This window comes from Drosophila miranda, chromosome 2 (assembly GCF_003369915.1).
Source record: "Drosophila miranda strain MSH22 chromosome 2, D.miranda_PacBio2.1, whole genome shotgun sequence".
NCBI lineage: Eukaryota > Metazoa > Arthropoda > Insecta > Diptera > Drosophilidae > Drosophila > Drosophila miranda.
Genome location: NC_046675.1, coordinates 10095579 through 10114840, shown reverse-complemented (window position 1 = coordinate 10114840; position 19262 = coordinate 10095579). Strand labels below are relative to the sequence as shown.

The 19262-nt window shown below is 43.0% G+C and overlaps 1 protein-coding gene and 1 long non-coding RNA gene across 7 annotated transcripts; one reads left to right on the top strand and one right to left on the bottom strand.

Annotated features, from left to right (window-relative positions):
- The first annotated feature begins 571 nt into the window (after positions 1-571).
- LOC108156921 (G protein-activated inward rectifier potassium channel 3) lies at positions 572-18985 on the top strand. 6 transcript variants are annotated; one of them, XM_017288671.2, is made up of 5 exons: positions 572-666; positions 2276-2910; positions 16399-16513; positions 16705-17425; positions 17489-18985. In XM_017288671.2, exons 2-5 carry the CDS (start codon positions 2513-2515, stop codon positions 18199-18201), a joined length of 1947 nt encoding a protein of 648 aa, XP_017144160.1. In that variant the 5' UTR covers positions 572-666; positions 2276-2512; the 3' UTR covers positions 18202-18985. The 6 variants fall into 6 exon arrangements, with proteins under 6 accessions (XP_017144160.1, XP_017144161.1, XP_017144164.1 ...); XM_017288672.2 differs by lacking the exon at positions 572-666 and adding an exon at positions 886-1031; XM_017288675.2 differs by lacking the exons at positions 572-666; positions 2276-2910 and adding an exon at positions 6652-7475.
- LOC108156924 lies at positions 3212-14742 on the bottom strand. Its single transcript, XR_001775144.2, has 2 exons — positions 14658-14742; positions 3212-3694 (listed from the first exon to the last, which is right to left on the bottom strand). It is a non-coding gene; the product is annotated as an uncharacterized LOC108156924 (long non-coding RNA).
- Positions 18986-19262: the final 277 nt, after the last annotated feature.

Sequence of the window (19262 nt, the reverse complement as noted above, 5' to 3'; positions counted from 1 at the left end):
ACTAGTTCCATGAAGATCTAGTTCATAGCGGAAAGTCCTAGTTTGTAGAGCTATAACCATTTAAATAACCATTTAAATATATCCCAAATTTCTATTGAATTTCTATTTCTGGGATAAATGATGGCCTTCTGTTTTCCTTCGGGCTCGAACGAAGTGGAGTCGTTCCGCCCCCCTTCATTTCTCTGCCGTGTCTCTGCTCTCGACAGATTTGGCAATGCTGTAAAGAGGGACAAAAACAATAAGCTATGGCAGAACGAGAGCCGAAGTGAACACCGACGCGACGCCCGCCCGCCTCGTTAGCTTAACTCGATAAAAGTGTGTGTGCCAAGGTGTATGGAAGCAAGGTGGGGCGTTGCTAGTCAGGCGGCGGAGCTGATTTAAAATATGTCAGCATCGCAAGAGCATGGTACACCTTGCATGACGCACACCTTGGATGACGCTTAAGCAGCAGCAGCAGCAGCAGCAGCTTTTTGTTTTCTGCTGCTACTGGCGCTGCTGCCGCCTGCTGTCGCCTGCTGCCTGCTGCTCACTTGGATAATAAAACTGGCAACGCACACTCGAGCGGCAAGTCAATTTGCAAATGCTGTTCATACGCGGCGGCGGTGGCGGAAAGCAAAAGAATTCAAATAAATACTAAAGCGCGCCAGGCGACTGCGAGGCAATACGGTAATACTCTTGCCCCGGTCCTCAGTCCTCAGTCCCCTCAGTCCACAGTCACCTTCACCCACAATCACCTTCTCTCATCTTTCATCCCGTTCCGTGTTCCCACGTCAACCGTGCGCGTGCGTACTCTGCTACGGTGTCGTGTCCGACGGCAGAGCAGAGACCCGCAGCTGCGGGGCCTCCAAAATCAGAGCTTCACGACAGTCTTCATCTCGTGTCGTCCCTAGCAAGTCCAGTTCGAAACCTAACGGACAAAAATACGGCGACAAAAGTCGCGACCTCGCGTTGCCCAGATAACGGGGTTCGCGGAATACGAGAGCGCTCGAAAGAGCAGTCAGCCGCCAGTGAATCAGATAATTTCCAAAATTGTACGGGCATATGTACATAAGTTGTATTGTAGTTACTGTACACATCAAATCCACCAAAAACTCCAATTGTGGAAGCTGTTTTTTTTTGTATTGCGAATTTCACCTTCCACAAGTGAAAACCGTTTAGTTTAGTTCAGTTTAGTGTTACTGTTCGATATGTTCGTTCCCCTGCCGTATATGGTCGTACGATTCTCAAAATAAAACGTTGACGGCATTTAATTTGCATAAAAAAAAGCAACGAGCGCGTTGAAATATGAAATTATGGAAATATTCCAACAACAACAAAAACAAACACATCAAATTATCGCTCATACGTTTCATGAGCATAAACTTGCTCTCGCTCTAGTTCTCCCTCTCCCTCTCGATTCTGTCCCTGTCTCTGTCTGCCTTTGTTTTTGGTGAATTATTATAAACAAATGGGGCAAACAGCTTGTTACGGGACAGTATATTCCGTAAATATTTATTTTCCACCAAAAATATTGAATGCAAATCGGGATCCAACTGCGCCACAGGATATCACATTATTTTTGGCTCCAAAATCCAAAATCGAAAGAAAATATCGGGGAAAAAGGCATCAGTACGATGAGTCAGTGCTTGAAAATTTCTGAATTTAAGAGAAAGTTAAATAATTTGAGAAAATAATGATCACTATTTGTGATAATAACTGAAAAAGTCTGAATGAAATAAATAAAATTAAAACTTTAAAAAAGTATTGCAGTTCTTCTAAAGTTAGAGAATAAATTACCCTGAGAATGAAGGAAAAATGCAAAAATTCCTGTAAATCGTGTTTAAAAATATCTAAAAATGATATTTAACATAAATGTAAATATGTTATTGAATCAATAATAATTTGTTGCTTACATTTAAAGGAATTTCTTTCAATATTTAAGTAAAGATGAGTTTCTAGCTCAGGTATTCCTACCCCTAAAGCCGTACCCTAAAGACGTATGGTCCCAGCCGAGACAAGCACTTAAAGCCAGACACGGATAACAGCAGTAAAACAATAAAAAACCGCAACTTCAAAGGAATTAGCAACATTGTTTAATATTGTTTAATTGCATATAAAGGAAGCGAACTTTAAGACTTTGTTAAGTGTGCTAAAAAGATTGATGGCACTACGCGAAGTGAAAAACCATAGAAAATAGATAGACTAGACGTGTGGGTGTTACACGATCATCAGTTGGCGGAGGTGGATGATAATGAATTGCATTTCTAATCCGAATTTCGTGTGCTGCTCTTTGCAGAAAAACTCCCAGTGGACCCAACACCACGCAAAGCACTCTCCATGAACGGCTCGAGCATACCCAGACCGCAGCAGAAGAGCACGCCCAACAACTTTCCCTTATAACGAATACTCCCCGCTGACCTGGACCTGGACCAGGACCAAACGAGACCAAAGTGAACACACACACACACCCCCAAAGAGAGTGTGCTGCCTACCGATTATCGCATACCGTAGCCGTAATTAGTCAAAGCCAAATATGATAGTCGACAAGTCGGATCTGGTGGGCGAGAATGCCTGGACGAAGCTGCTGCCCGAGGGCGACAAGGGCAAGACCCCCATCATTGTGAAGATGGGCAACAGCAACAGCAACAACAACGAGACCTCTGTCCACCCGGAGACCGCGCAGCTCAGCGTGGACCAACTGGTGTTGGCCACAACTCCGGGCGTCGTCTCGGAGACGGCATCCGGCGGACCCGTTCTCGAGGAGAGCTACAAGCGCAGTGCCACCTATGCCTCGAACATCAACAGCACCGGGGGCGAGTCCAGTGGCAGTGGCACGCAGCTCTCCCGCAAGGAGTCCATCCTGGGCACATTTCACCGACAGATCAGGCGATCCATCAAAGCCGTCAGCGAATCCCCCGGACAACTGAACAGGTGAGTAATCGCTCACTCTAAAAGATAGATTATAAAAAGAGAACTTCCTGTTTGTGCCTATAAAATATTACTCATACGCCAGGGAGTGCCGCTAATCAGTTGGCGGAGAAAAAAAAACAAAGAACCTTCATTCAGATGGTTCTTCAGAAGATCTAAATATTAGTAGGTCAACGAATCAGTAAATGGCTCGGGTTCTTAGATGATTGGATGGCATGTTGAAGATTTCCCTGAGATGCTTTGACAAACCATTAACGAAAACGATGTACGTGTCCCAGTATTCCTATACGGAATTCGTCTCCTGTTAAAGCTGCACTGCAATTTGTACCTTCCTTTATTCAGCATACTGTTTGAATACATATTGCTTACAAAGATGATTGGCGCGCAATTTAGCATCAGATTTCGAGAAAATTCACGCGCCTCCCCGCTTTGCTGGCCCTCTTAGCATACAGTCATTCTATTAAATATAGCCGCATAGTCCACCGCCAGACAGTCGGTTGCGAATAAGCAGAGAAGGCATTTCTTTGGCAACGCCTCCTCACACACACATGACACGTGTCGCTACCACCGATGTCTCGGGCGTATCCGTTTCACCGTTTTGATATGCAAATGCCTGGTCGTCTGACGTCTGCCCAGCGCCAGATAATGCCTCTGGCGTAGAGATAATGCAATCATGATCCAAAAAGTGAGACCATACACTGAGAAAGAGAACGAGAGCGGATCGGATCGGGTCGGATCGGGACGGATCGGAGGCAGTCGAGCGAGATAAACCTTTTGAGTTGATTGCCTGAAATGACAAAATTGAATTATTTTTGATTTAAATGCCGCGACAGTGGGTGGACAATTAAATATTATTTCCGCCTGCTGTTCCACAGCCAGAGGCAGAGTCAGAGCTACGATATGGCTGCTATTCTGATTCTGATGCTGCCTTAATTGGGCTTAGAATCCAAGCCTAATGAACGGCCCTGGCATTAGGCGTGCGAGCACTACATATTTCATATTTTGATAGTAAACAGCAGCTCTCTCTCTCGTCCACACTGTTGACCGACTCCCTGGGGCATGTTTATTGAGAAAATTCTGCCGGGAGGAGGCTGCTACTAGTAGAGTCAATGATCGCACCTGCCGAGCCGTGCCGTTCGCATTCTGCCGATCTCTGCCTTGACACGAATTTGCATAATGCGAAAGAGCCGTCGCAAATCGGAATCCGAATCGGAATCGGAATCGGTATCGGAATGAAGTGTCTTGCATTTCAGAATCCACTTTTGCGGCCCATAAGTCAATTAAAAACGTGTTAAACGCCCCGACAGCTCATTGCGGTTCGTTCTGGCCGAGTGCCAGGGGTAGGCTGCTCGTATCGTAGGGGATTTCCTATGCGGCTCGAAGCGAGAACTATGCTTGTCAATAGTCTAAATCCCCAAGGCTATATATAGCCAGATCCCACTGCGTGGAATCCAATACAAACATTTACACACTCTTTATGGCCCGATTCGGCACACTTTCTTCGGGGAATCGCAATCTTCGATTGTCTGCTGGGCGTATGATTAATTTCGAAGCAGTCAAACAGTCAACAGTCGGCAGTCGCCCGCCCCCCTTCATTTCCGCTGTGAATTGATTTGGCCAATATTTGAAGACGCGACGCCACTCGAGAGCCGAAATGTGACCGCCAATATCTCTCGTCCAATTCGACCTGTTGCCTACGATTCAGCGAAATTAATTATTTTTATTATGATAGATTCATTTGATAATTCCCATTACCCCAGTGGAATAACCCTCTGGCTGTTGACAGGCGATAATACTCACCTGTTGAGGAACAGAAGTATTGCCTTCGATTCAGTGGAGATTGTGCAAGATCTAGATATTAAATTGATCACATGTTCTTAATTGATTCACAAGATTATTATGTGAATTATAACTTTTAGAAGGTAATGCGATCTATAGAGTGACATTTAAGGCTTACATAGTGGTTTGTTGTCGGCTTGTGTTTCACATTGATCTTGGAATAACAGAACTGCATTGCGTACCCAATAATGATATGAATGAAGTGATCTTTAGGTGATCTCTATAAGACTTTAAACATTAACTTTTTGATCTTTCAATGCTTAATGATGTGCTTTCTTGAAGTGATTGGCCAAAGAGATCCAAATATTGTTTATATTCTTATAACCATTGCATTTAGGTGATCTCTATTAGACTTTAAAGATCCACAAGTGCGTCTTACTGATCTTTTATTCGAAATAAAAGTATTGTGATGCCATTAATAAGGATTTGATTCATTCTATAATGCATCACCCACGAAAAATATGGCGATCGGCTCACACTCGATCGATAATGATCCTGCTAGAATTATCTTATCAACAGGAAGAAGCCGTTCCATTCCAGGCATGATCGCAGACCGCTTTTTGATTTAGAAAACCCTTTAAAATTGGTTTAATAATAATCTTTTATAATGCCCTAATTCCTGAACATGACTTGTGGTTTCGAACATTCCATCCTTCCCACTTGATAGATTGACTGATCCCCAGGTGCCCTGCCCTGTCCATGTGTCCATCATGTGATTGAGGAGAACTTTGGCAGTAAAACGAAATGGAAGCCCCCGTAGAAACGTTGGGCGTGTGCAAAAGACGTGCCATTGATAACTGCAATTAATACGAGTATCAAATATCAGGGGCGATTGAAAGGTGGCTATAAATTGTTCGAAATGCAAAGGAACAAACGAGAGTCGAAAGTCGCCATTTCTGAATGCGTAGGACGTGTGTCGGTCGATCCGGGAGTCACATGCACTTCTCCGATCTATTTTTAGGGGGAGGCAGTAATCTGAAGAATTTTCCATAGATTCCATAGGCCAAGCCGAGAGCTTAGTCGAGACGCTAATCAGCTAACGAATCGTGATTTAATTTGTTTCCCCCCACTAAGCAGACGTGCCTGATTTGATTATCGAATATCGTGGCTGTGGCCCCACAGACATTAATATGGCTATATCGTGCATACATACAATATGTTGGATATATACTAAAGATACAAGATATAAGATATCTGTATATATGTATCTCTTTTATATTTTATGGCACTAATGGAAATTGCAGCTATAAATTGAGTTTTATGCGGCGCTAATTGGCGAAATATCTTTAAACTTGATTCGCACTCCTTTCCCCCACTCTCTCTCTCTCTCTGCCTCTCTGCGTCCCTCCATTCCTCAGAGAATGGTTTTAATTGTCTTTTGACAACAATTTATCGAAACGACGATCATTGCCGCCTGTCAGGCGAATGTACATAACTGTTAAAGCTTAAGGCGATTACATCTTTGAGGGCAATAAAGTGCGGCGAATTGCCTTGATTTAAGGGCGAATTAAGCCTGGGGGCCGACGCCAGGCGAAAGCTTCCTGATGCTGCCTTCCCATCACAGAGCGGGCGAGCGAGCGAGCGAGAGAGAGCGAGCTCTTTTATTCGTTGTGTTGCTCTGTCGAAAAATGAGCAACGATTATCAGCTGTTGTATATCATGCTCTCTCACGCTGTGTGTGTTTGTGTGTGTGTTTTTGTCATTCTGTTTGTGTTTGCTTTGCTTTGCCGCTTTGCCTCTGCTTCTCCCTCTTCTGCTATCGCTTCTTCCACTTAAAACTCAAAATAAAAAGCAACAAAGCTGTCAACCGAGCACCAAGTATTTCAGATCGAATTTAGTCGTCTTCGCAGAAAGTTATACACCTGTCCCGCCGCTCTCTCGCATGATCGCTCTCTCTCTCTCTCTCTCCCTGTCGTTGCACAAACGACGATATCTGTTTCTCTATTTAAGCGCACTTCTGTGCCACACGGCGCTCAGTTGTGAATGCGACAACACGGTTGAAAGAGTAACCGAAAGAACGTGCCACGCTTGAAGATTTTTTACGTAGTTCATCCGCCCCGTTGCCGACGCCGCCGCCGCCGCCGCGACGCGACACGCCGCTCAGAGGCGATCCCGCTGTGAATATAATGCGCGCTTTTGTTTATTTCAAAATAAAAACCATTTTTGCCTTTCCCACCACAAAAAGAACGCATTTCTGATCAAGAGCCGCAAAAGTGGGCAAAATATTGTATCATAAAAAAAAAGTTCCGTTTTGTTGTGTGTTTCAAGTTTATCGGTGGAGAAACCTGCCCCACACACACGCTTCACATACCACCACACTCGTATAACTATAATCCAACGATAACGTCATCCGCTGCTGCGACATCCGACAGTATTAAAAGTATTAAATTCAAAACAAGTGCTCGAATCTACTATTGTTTTCAAAATTCTGTGACCACTGTTCCATTTGAAAGAACAAGAACAACGGTACCACCACAGGAGCGCTCTCTGACAGAAAACGAGAGCTTTTGTTGTAGCTGTCAAAAGGAGTTGTCAAACGCCAACGCAACTGTTTCTGGGCCGTGACGTTACCTTAGCTGCAAATTTACATAGTGTTACACAACTCGAAGGGAGGTCCACACGTGCTTGGACTGAAATATTGGAACGCCTCAACATTTGTACGCAATTTTTTGTGGCAAACATGAAGCGTCTGATGACCTGGGAGCGTGATCTGGTGGATGCCATGTACGAGTAAGTGGCAAAGACAAAACGATTTCATTTATCATATAAGCATTATGTATATACTCGTACTCGTACAGTGGATAACATTCAAGTAGTTCAGGTTTTCAATTGCATTGTTTTGAAGACCAGAGGCATCGGCATCGGCATCACGTGTTTGCCTCAAACTTGTTTGAATTCCATTGAACTCGGGGCATTAAAGTGATCATTCGACTGGGTATTTAGGGTACAGTGAAGCATTCACTGCTCCCCTTGAAGAGAGTACACTGTACGATGTCATCATGCCAAAATCAAATATAATATGTACGAGAGCATGGCAACAACAGCATAGAAAGTGCAACAGAACAACTCTTATACCAGCAGAGACATTCAGATGCATCAGCTGCGCTGGCGTATAAGAGAAACGCATGTGATCTTCTTCGAAAGAGCGAGAGAGAGAGCGAGCGATCGCCGATCGTTGGTGGAATTTAAATGCCGGCACCTTTACCTTTATAAATAATTTAGAGGCCGGTGAGAAATGCCTTACCATTTTGGCGATATGCCACCAACGCACCCAACAAACAACAAAAACCGTTTAGGCTTTGGAAAGGATTTTCTCAATTTTAAGATATCAACGATCACCCTGCACGCTCTTTTATTTGCTTTGCGGCTCACAGAGCTCTGGCGATATTTGCATTTTCAATATACATAGCTGTATAACTATTAGGGCTTCCATTTTAAAGATAACCCAAAAGTAGGAGAAGATAGCAGCCAGAGTATATAGAGCGCTTATCTGGGGATTTTTTAATTGTAATATGGAAAGAGGGTCAGGGTTTCAGGGTGCTACTGTTCGTATTTAATGATCAAATAATAATTTTAAGTCTAACCTTGAGGCGGAGACAGAGAAATTTCAGTAGGATTTCCGTGCGTGCCTTTTGTTGGGACTGTACCTGGACATGGAAGTAGACAAAAGTTAAAATTACCCTTCGAGAGTCTTGAAATATCAGAAACAGTTTTTGTTGAGACTGTACCTGTTCTACAGCTATAAAAAAGAGGCAACCATTTGCGCAGATTGTACGTAAGAATAGTAAGACTTAAGACTGTACCTGTTTCGAGTAACCAAAGAAGTTTGCCTTTTGTGGAGACTGTACTTCAAAGAAACTAAATGCCACTGCAATTAGCAATAAACTTGCAATAAAACGTTTACCAACTTCGTATTTAAACCATAATAAAAGCGACTTTCCAATTCCATAAACTGAAGATCGCACTTTTGCTGAGTCTGTACTCCAGTGACTTCAATTTGGGGATTCAGAAAGCGTGTAGTCATTAGCTTAACAAGCGGCGCATGCTCGGCACTTCTAGCTTCCTCTCTCTCTTTGAGTTTTATGCTTCTTGTGCAACCTTTTGCCAATCTGCTGACAAGACGCTGGCTGGCTGTCACATGCCCATAATATTTGCACGGTTTATTTCTGCTGTTGCCAGTGCTCCTCTGCTTCTCTGTGTACCTTTCTTAGTTCGAGTGCCAGGGCGAGTATTATTTACAAGTGTGCCGCAAGCGGTTCGCGATTAAGACAGATAAACCGAATCGTTGTTGATAAAGTCTGCGGCGCTGCGCATTTGTTAGCACCTGGAAACGGGGCTCCGACTTCGAGTTCGAGTTCGACTTGGGCTTGGCTTTGGCTTTGGGGGGCTGTGCCTACCTCCGGATGTGGGGAATGACTCACGAGATGACATGTACAGATACAGATACATTCGCTCCGCTTGTTTGTAGATACTTTTCCAGTTAATGACGAACTGGCGAGAGCTCTGTCACTGATAATTTCATATGCAAATATCGGCGGGTCTCCATTTCATTTTTGGGAATTGAGACATCTGCCTCTGACTGGCATTTATGGTAATAATTTCTTTATTCGCACACTAATTGCGATCGCAATTCAAGGTGGAAACTTCCTAGACACAAACGGAGCCTCCTAAGACCTTTAGCAAATATCGATGATAAATACTTGGAACTTGCTAAGTGGTTGCTCAATTTGTCTGTGCTCTGCGTGCTCCGGTTTCCCCAGCGACACACGTTCGCAACGTGACTCCAAAGCTAATAATATCTCTTGAATCAATATTTATTTATTTGCAATTTAAATGAGGGGAAAATTCGGCGGATAACGATGTCTGAAGATCGATGGGGAAAGAGCGATATTTAGGGGATCATTATTGATCGGTGATCAGAGAAGGTTAAGTGATCGTTTCAGTAGATCCTTTAGGTGATCGTTAGTAAAAGGCAGATCTTGCTCCTGTTTCAGTAGATCGTTTAAGTGATCTTCTCTCCTAAAAGACCATTACTTCTGTGGGTCACTAAACCTTCGGACCAAACTACAAGGCTTTTCGCCACTATCTCATCTTTCTGAGGCTTAAAATAAACCACCAAATCAGTGGCGACTTTTATGAGCTCTAAATTCATGGAATCTTCTTTTGACTTCTGTCCGTTTCCACCGACCACACTAATCAGGGGCCGTCTTTGGACTGTCAAAAGTTTAGTCATAGCGTTTAGTGGTCATATCATGGGCATAAGATTGCCATATCTTTACACCGATATCAATGCTTGACTACAAATGCCATGATTACCGTCTCCGCTGCTCGGCCATGCGTCACAGCGTTGACGTCACACAATGTTTGGGTTATCAAAAAGTAACGCAAATGTTGTTTCTATATTATTTACTCTTCTCTAGGTATTAGTCTGCACTCTTTATATGTAACATTACTCATGGGAATGGGAATTATGGGCTCAGACATGGCCCTGCCCGAGAGGTTCTTCCCGTGCAAAGTGCTTTATGGCCCGACAATCTGTATTATTGTTTGTTTGTTTGGGTTCTTTCCTGAGTAGTTTCTGCGACGTGATCAGAGGAGCACTTGAGATAGGAAACCCACCAAGCGCCATTTTTATAGTTGATGGATTATCAAAGGCCCATAAAAACTGTAGCTTTAGAACGGACGGGGGGTCATTCAACTGCAGAATTCGGCAGACAAATGGCACTGCCAACAGGGAAATTCTGTCTATTTTTACACGACCAAAGTTCGAGGGAAATCTATCTGACAGATAAAAGGCAGCATGAACCGGTTAGAGGGGGATCAGCTAAAGATAAATCGCCATTATAAATATATTTTTTGCTTCAGCAAAACAAATAATAATTGAGTCAGTCAGTCCGCAAATATCTGATTAGCTGGGAATATATTTGCTGGAATATATGTATACGTAGAGAATTCCCTTGATCGATACCTCACACCTGGAACCTGGGACATGTGTCGATCCCCAAGCAAAAGCCCCATGTTAATGAGGCAAACAGATACCCTCACGTGTGTGTGTGTGTCTGGGTGTTTGTGTATCTGATAGATACAAGCAGTACAAACAGTGTACATGTGTAATTAGGTGAAATGAGTAAATGAGGCAGCCCCACATTCGACAACATAGACAAAAACAATTTGTTTTGTGTGCGGTGTGCGGTGTAGTGGGGTATTCGTGGGGCTCGTTCGTTGGCTGGGGGATTACGGCGGGGCCTCTCCGCGGCTGGGACTAATATCAACAACGCGACGATGGCGAACTTTTCAATTTTGCTCGCCCGACAGTTGGCCAAAAGTTGTGCGACCGCACAGTTCACCCATTAAAAAAGATATAAGACATACGCGATCCACAAATTAATGGAAGCCTGAAGTGAAGAGTTACCAAACACAAAGAAGAGCTAACCATCGAGATGCTGATATCGCTTTCGAGTCACTTGTGGGACTGCTCGTCGGCGGAACATCGTTGCCTCGTGCTGAAACACTGTCCGTGTTTTATTTTTATATCAATGACAAACTAGAACAAGAAGAAACGTTTTATCTGTGTTTTTTGGTTTGCCAAAACAAGAAGAAAAAAAAAACAGCAAAAAGTTCTCTCTACAAAGGTTCAGTATTTTCTGTTCTGCACCGCACTCTTGTGATTCGATAAAATCAACGATACCATACGATTGATCAACGCACTCAAAATGTCAGAGCTACGTCGCAGTCTCAGTCGTCTGTCGATGATCATGTATCGTGCCACACATTCCAGCGAGCAGTCGTGGGCAGAGGAGCTGTTGAGGTAAACATTGAGCCATAATGGAAGGATCAGTGGAGTGGCTTAAAGTACCACTTTAAAATCTTTAGAGATCTTCAAATGATCGGCCACAGAAGTTCTCTTTTAGATCCTTCAAGATATAGTACATCTTACCACATTTCTTAGAGATCATCAATAGTGTAGGCTACCGATCACTTTTGCAGCCCCTCAGTAGATTTCTTCACCACATAATCTGCACCATTTCTAACCCAAGTATTTATCTACTTGATCCTATCATTATGATTAACATTAAAAATCTTTATAGGCAATAAGCTCACTTTAAGCATTCCTAAGCCTAAAGCAACTTGTTGGTAGATTTCCTCACATTTCAGGCGCAATCTGCATAGGATTCCGGTTCTATTGCATTCAAAGCCTTGTGCAAATATTAGTATCATTAGCTTAACGGTGTTTCATAATAGTTGTAGAATGTGCGATAGTCGCTGCGCTAGTCACCCTTGAAGTTTATTTAAACAGCTTCGATCTCATTGCTAAACACGGGATATTTACCATAAATACTCGTACAATACGAATATGCATCTGTGTATTCAGAATTCGAGCACATACTCGTATATACGTAAATGAATGTTTAATTGAATGCCGCATAAATATTTGCCTGGCTTTTTAGCTGAACAGAATAGTATATTTATTGTACTTTGTATGTATGAAGGTGTATTCTATCCACCTTTAAGTTCAAGGTTCATCTGAACAGAGACCCATGGAAGCTGGTTCTATCCCATTCTGTGCCCCATCCGCACACGATCTCTGCGAGTGGCAAAGATGTGGCCATTATTCGTTGACAACATTCGAGTGGCTATATTCAGATTCATAATTATCTTACATTTTTGGCAATGCCAACGGAATGGTTGTATTTGCATTAGCACGCTTCAAAAATATGGGAAATTCTGTGTGAAAATGTAGCAAAAATCATGGGCATTCTCTATTCCATTAACAAAGAATTGACTCTTAATAAATTTTCGTAATTATAATCGTTTGATCTGATCTTCCTATGTAAACTTTACCACCTCTCTCCCAGTGTGTCTTAGCAGTTAAGGATCTTCCCCCACCGCTTTCTCTCTCCCAGTGGGATTAGCAAGCAAGAATATACTCTTCGTGCCATTATTGCCCATCGTTCCTCCATTCATTCCGAAACTTACATGCACTTCCACAAAAAATGATCGATCACTTGAAAATCCACACAAAATTAGCCCACATATCATATGATATTTCGAAACGTGCTGTAAAAACGTCTGGCACTATTCTGTGCCCGCTGCTCGTATTGGTATTCGTTTCGGCTTTGATTTATGGCCAGCACTTGCTACCGATTTACAATATCTTATACGAGATATTATGGTGTGGTGCATGCACTGTGGCCATAAAACACTCTTCAGAGGAAACATTCAATTTACATTCCCTGACGGCCATAAAAGCAACAAAAACCGCAGTTCAGTGACGTCAATTGGGAACCAAACCAAACCAAACCCGAGCCCCACCAATCGTAGATTATGATCACGACCATGGTCAACTTATTTGCACCTTTAAAAGTGCATTTTCACGATCGACAGAGAGGCATAGAAGGTGCCGTGTGCTCGTACAAATAGTTGGCCCCTGGCCAGCACCTGAGGAATGACTGAGGAATGAAATTCCATAGCGAACAAAACCTCAAGAGCTCCTCTAGAATTGCACCTTCGGTTGAGTTGATTTCATCTTGTCGAAGGTTAGTTCTGTTATGATTTCTATGAGCACCTATATTCCAGGGGTTTATCTCTAAGGCAGAGCTTTAATTGCGGGTGATTACCCATTAGCCCAAGGCCCAGTCAGGGCTTATCTGTATTATATAATCTGAACGAGTATCGTAGTACCCACATAAGTGTATTCTCGGTATCTCTGGAAGCCTGGAATATAAAATTCCAGCTGATATCATGCTGGGTCGTTTGTGTCGTTCCATTGAACTTTTTTCGAGTGCTCCCCCGCTGCTTCAACCGGTTCTTCCCCCCAGAAGACTCTTCAGACTACATATAATATTATTATTGTTGTATTGCATTCGGCAAACAAGCCAAAAAATCATAACGATACAATAACAAATTAAAGCCGGTTTATTTGCATGAGAAAACAGCAACAAACCGCATCCACAGCAGACTTTGACTTCATCTAATGAACTCTAATGCCGCTCCACTCCACTGCTGTCCCCCGTCTGAGAATTCTACGAATTTTGATGAAGCTGCGCACCTGATTCGCAACTCTCAAATCGAGAGAATCATCATGTTTTATTCTCAGAAATTCTATCACTAAAAAAGGCTAATTATATGGCGTGATGATGATTAGACTTTTATTAGAAACTAAACTTATTTAATAGAACCAATGGATATTTATATATTTTACAATCGAAACATCTTAGCTTGATTTTAAGTAGAGTGAAAGCTCTGAAAGCTCTCTTTATGAACCCCTAAACCTCTAACCTCTTACGATTCTATAAAGATAATACTTCCCCGAAATACATATATGAACATTATTGTATCATGGGAAAAATCCATGAAATATCTTTTGTATATTTACATTTTGAGAGAGAGAGAAACATTCATTAAAAATTGTACGAATGCTTTAAATGTTCATTCTATAATCTGACTTTTCTCAGTCAATTAATTTCTATATAAAGACAATTATGAATGACATAAATAATAGCCATAATCCGACTGTTCTTTCATTAGGAAATTTCCATCTCAATGGATTTCTAATGCTATTATATCATTTGTCACTAGTTCTTACCTCATCACCCACCCGTTTCTTCCTATGGGATTAATAGATCATTTATTTGTAAGCTTCGGTTCTTGGGAGAGGGAGAGAGCAAGAGCTTTCCACCAAGAAGTCGTCGTGTATGTGGGGAGCATATTCCACTGGAATGGAATCCACGCACAAAGAAGAGAAAGAGAGAGAGGGATAGGGAGAGGGGGAGGGGGAGGGCGAGGTGGGGTGCTGATAAAGAGTGCAAATGAAACAAAATTGGAATGATAATGTATGGCAAAGTAAAACAGAAACTGCACTGATTTCTGTTTCTGTTTCAGTTCGAGAACGAGGGAGGAGAGAGCACTTACAGTTAGCGATTACAGTTGTTCCGGCAAAAAGCTAAGCGAAGTTTTCCAAAACCTCTGAGCGGGTCTGGTCTGGTCTTCTCCTCAGTGCTAATCCAACTGCAATGATGATCGCAGCGATCTAGTTGTAGATCTCTTAAAAACAACCGAAATATTGAAGCCAATGGGTTTCCTATTGGACTCACGACTCTAATGCTGTTCGTTATCGGTCTAGTGTTTGTTCTCTGTTTCTCCAGTATTGTGCTTCAGGCCATGCTTTGGTAAAGGAATAAAGTGTTCTATTATCCTATATGCCCATTGATCTACCATCTGGGAATGTGTCAATGGTTGAGTGTCATTCAGAGACAATCTGTTTTGTAATGTGATTTCCTGTTTTTCCCGAACAATGAACGGCTTTAATCGGTTGCTTTATGGTGTATTCCTTGTGATTGAATGTTTTTCTGCTACCCTACCGACGATAAAATGGGAGTATAGGCACTGAAAGCCAGTGTTGCCAGATTTTGAGCGTCAAAATAAGCTAAATTTCACAAAAACACAAGCTTATTATTTTATCCAACTCGCTATTACTCGAATCGGTATATTTATCGCTGAAACGTATTAAATTTAAATATTTCTCCGGTAATTGGTAGTTGTGGCAACATTTGCCATGACGGCGCAATCCATATCTGTAAAATTCAAAAGAATTATAGTCGTATTCATCAGACAATTAAATATTACTAAAATAAACTTTATATTTAATATTGAGTTTAAGGATTTAACAGTCATTTTGTTCCTAAGCTTGGTCTTAACGATATTTATTTGACTGATTACACGTTCAATGGCAGCATTTGACCACGGTAGACTTAAAATTTCAATGGCAAATAAAGCGATTTCTTCAAGAGGTTTGTTTTTGCCAGCATCTTTATAAGTCAGTACTTCTGACCAAAGCTTTATAGTGTCATCTGTACTTTGCCAAGGGACTAAGTGAATTTTGCCATATTGGGCAAGAATTCCATCTATATTGCTATAGTTGAAGTGTTCCAATATGGAAATGAGATCATTAGGATTAGGAATTAGGATTAGGATTAGGAAAACAGCAGATTGTTATTTATTTTTAATATCAAATCCTATTGAAGTTGGATAATAAGCTCCTTTATAAAATCCTTGCACCTCAATTTTACACAATTACACATTTCACACGATCGCCAAGTTTCTGTGTAGTAGTGACCGAAACTTTTCAACGAAAATATACCATAAATGAATTCTAAAATACCATGATACACCAAAATATGTACAATATACTTTTTGTTCGATTTGCCTAAAAATATATGTAGGATATAAAAAGGAAAACATAAACAGAGTGAAATTAAAAAAGGCTAGATTTAAGGCTATAAGCATTTTTATAATTTTTCAAGCTTTTCCGTTTTCAAATAAGCTAGATCTAGCCTTAAATAGGCTAAAATGGCAACACTGCTGAAAGCAGGGAAATTCCCTCAACGCAACGCATACCATTGCGTTGAGGGAATAGCCCTGCTCTCCTCTCTGGGGTAAACCTTTTCAAAGATTTAAACAGATTTAGAAAAGCTTAAAGTACGAACTGTACCAAAATAGAATCATTCCAAAGCCCCGAATGTTGTGTAAACCCTCTGCTGATTGAAAGCCACTCCTGCTTCCAGTTAAACCCCTTCTTTTCTAAGACTTTTGCACAAAAGAACATCTATTCTATAAATATAACGTTGTAACATCTGTTCTCTTCTGCCTTCAGGTACCGGCAGACACGTTTCAGCTCGAGGCGTGTCCGGAAACGTGTGGTGTTCAAGCATGGCGAATGCAACGTGGTGCAAGGCAATGTGGCCAAGAGGCGTCGTCGATATCTGCAGGTGAGTGGTGGCTGAGAGGAGCCGTGTGGCAAGTGCGTGGCTATATCTGGTGCGTGCGGGGTCTAAATATAGTGGGTCTTTCTCCTGCATTTCAGTTTGCATAACTTAAAACCGAAAAAGAGACAGTGCTGTCTTATGTAAAGGGATTTTCAGTGTAATTGACAATTGTGTTCGTTTGTTCCATTCCATAGGACATCTTCACGACATTGGTGGATGCTCAGTGGCGCTGGACGCTGCTCGTTTTCGCCGCCAGCTTCGTCATTTCGTGGGCCTTCTTTGGGTTCATCTGGTGGATCATCGCCTATGCCCACAACGACCTGGAGTACATCAATTTGAGGGACAAGCAACCCGATCTGGTGGCCAATATGACGCACACGGTGTGCGTGACGGAGGTGAAGAGCATCATGACCGCCTTCCTCTACTCCGTGGAGACGCAGACGACCATCGGCTACGGCAATCGCTACGTGACGGAGGAGTGCCCGGAGGCCATCTTCACCATGTGCATCCAGTGCATCACGGGCGTCTTCATCCAGGCCTTCATGGTGGGCATTGTCTTTGCCAAGCTGTCGCGCCCCAAGAAGCGCGCACAGACGCTGCTCTTCTCGAGGAATGCCGTCATCTGTCATCGGGATGGTGTGCCCTGTCTGATGTTCCGCGTGGGCGATATGCGCAAGTCCCACATCATCGAGGCGCACATCCGGGCGCAGATCATCCGCAAGAAGGTGACCAAGGAGGGCGAGGTGCTGCCGTTCTACCAACAGGAGCTGCACATAGGCGCCGACGGTGGCGAGGATCGGTTGATGTTCATCTGGCCCACCACCATTGTCCACAAGATCGATCGGAACAGCCCACTGTACATGCTCTCCGCCTCGGATATGCTGAAGGAACGCTTTGAAGTGGTCGTCATGCTGGGTAAGTCGAGCACTCTTCTCCTCTTTCTGTGGTGTAAGCTAATCAATTCCTATTCGCTTGCAGAGGGCGTCATCGAGTCCACTGGCATGACCACTCAGGCGCGCAGCAGCTATCTGCCCTCGGAGGTGCTGTGGGGCCATCGCTTCGTCAATGTGGTATCCTTCCGCAAGGAGACCGGCGAGTACGAGGTCGACTACACGCTCTTCAACAACACCTACGACGTGGACACGCCCCTGTGCAGCGCCAAACAGCTGGACGAGCTCAAGTCTGAGTACTCGAAGAGCGCCAAGAGCTGTCTGGGTGCGGCCCCGTTCCCGGATCGCGCTCTCTCCGCCAGCCTGTTCCAGCGCATTGCCTCCGCGGCATCTGTGGACCATCTGGATCCGGCGAGTGACGAGTCGCTGGACTCGGGCCGCCTGCAGATACGCTCCCATTCCATACCCAACGGCGTGCTGGCCAGCGAACTGGAGCCGCTGAACAACAACAAGCATGGGGCGTCGTTCACTATGGGCGGACTGACCATTACGACGACGGCGCCCAGCATACCCAACCTCTCAAGTATTAACGAGAAGACCAACTCTGGTAATTCCATAAACAGCAGCAACTACAGCAACAACAACAGCCTAAGCACGCTGGCCATAGGATCGGGTTCGGGCTCGGGCTCTGGCAATGGCAGTGCCCCAGCCACGAGTCCCAGCAATGGCAGCATCCGCAAGTCGAATCCGCGTCGCCTGAGCATCAAGCAGGACCAGCTGCCCATAGATTCCATATGTTGATATTATTACAAGTAGATTGAGGAGTGAGGAGTGTGGAGAGAGGAGAGCCCTCCCCCTAGCCCGCAATGTTGTATTCTATTTAAGTGTAGGCTCCTCTATTCTAACTCTAACACTAACTCAAAGTAGATTAAGCGAGATGATTCCCGTCAAAGCCATAGAGCTGATGCAGCTGTGAAACTTTCCCCGTAAATCCTGACCATGCTGAAGCGGAGGCAATTTGATTGCTTCCCAAAGAACTAACCGTATAAACGATTGTACTATGTATAGCCTAATGAATGATGAATGATTTACGTTGATGATAGCTTTAGTTGCATTGAATTTACTATAATTAAGCTAAAACAACATTGATATTACCGCAGAGTACGATGTGAGACACAGAAACCAAAATGCTGCAACTTCCTCGTAAGCTTAGACCACTAGAAAAATGTTTATAAAGCTCATTATACATACATAAATAAATACCATATTATTATATGAAAAGAAAATGAAATGAAAATGAAAGATACCAACGGAATTGTGAATTCCCTTTTACCCCATTATAATTGTTGAACATCCCCTGATTATAGAAAATTCCATTAGAAAGAATGGAAAGTTTTAAGCAAAAAGTAAAATGTTTCAAAAACACGAGCTTGAGTTCTGAATAATGTGTGGACAATAAAATTGTATGAGCATGAATGATTGATTTGATTGATTGATTGATGTAGATATGTATTTTATGTGTAAGTGTCGCCAAGATTGTGAAAATGAAAGACCAAGAATATACCTATATAAGAAAAATCAAAAATTATGTGTGTTTACTTGATGTGACTTTGTGTTGGGGTGGGAAATCTTGGATCTTTTAGAATTCCAAAGACTCTTCCGAGACATAACACGTCCAGGTACGGCTAGATAGCCGAGATATATATAGTGTTAAGAAAAAGCCAGTATTTTAATTATATGCACAGCCACTATCCCGGACAAGTGGCTGTCCCGATCGGTGAAGCACTTTCTTTGGGAGCATCGCGAGGATCCAGACTGTCGATCGGCATCAAAATATCTACAAATTTAATGATGTTATGCGA

Bases quoted from the DNA above. Each gene is read 5' to 3' on its own strand.
- LOC108156921 (XM_017288671.2), top strand. From the start codon at position 2,513: ATGATAGTCGACAAGTCGGATCTGGTGGGCGAGAATGCCTGGACGAAG. The intron at 2,911-16,398 runs GTGAGTAATCGC...TTCTGCCTTCAG, and splicing joins TCCCCCGGACAACTGAACAG to GTACCGGCAGACACGTTTCA. The intron at 16,514-16,704 runs GTGAGTGGTGGC...TCCATTCCATAG, and splicing joins GGCGTCGTCGATATCTGCAG to GACATCTTCACGACATTGGT.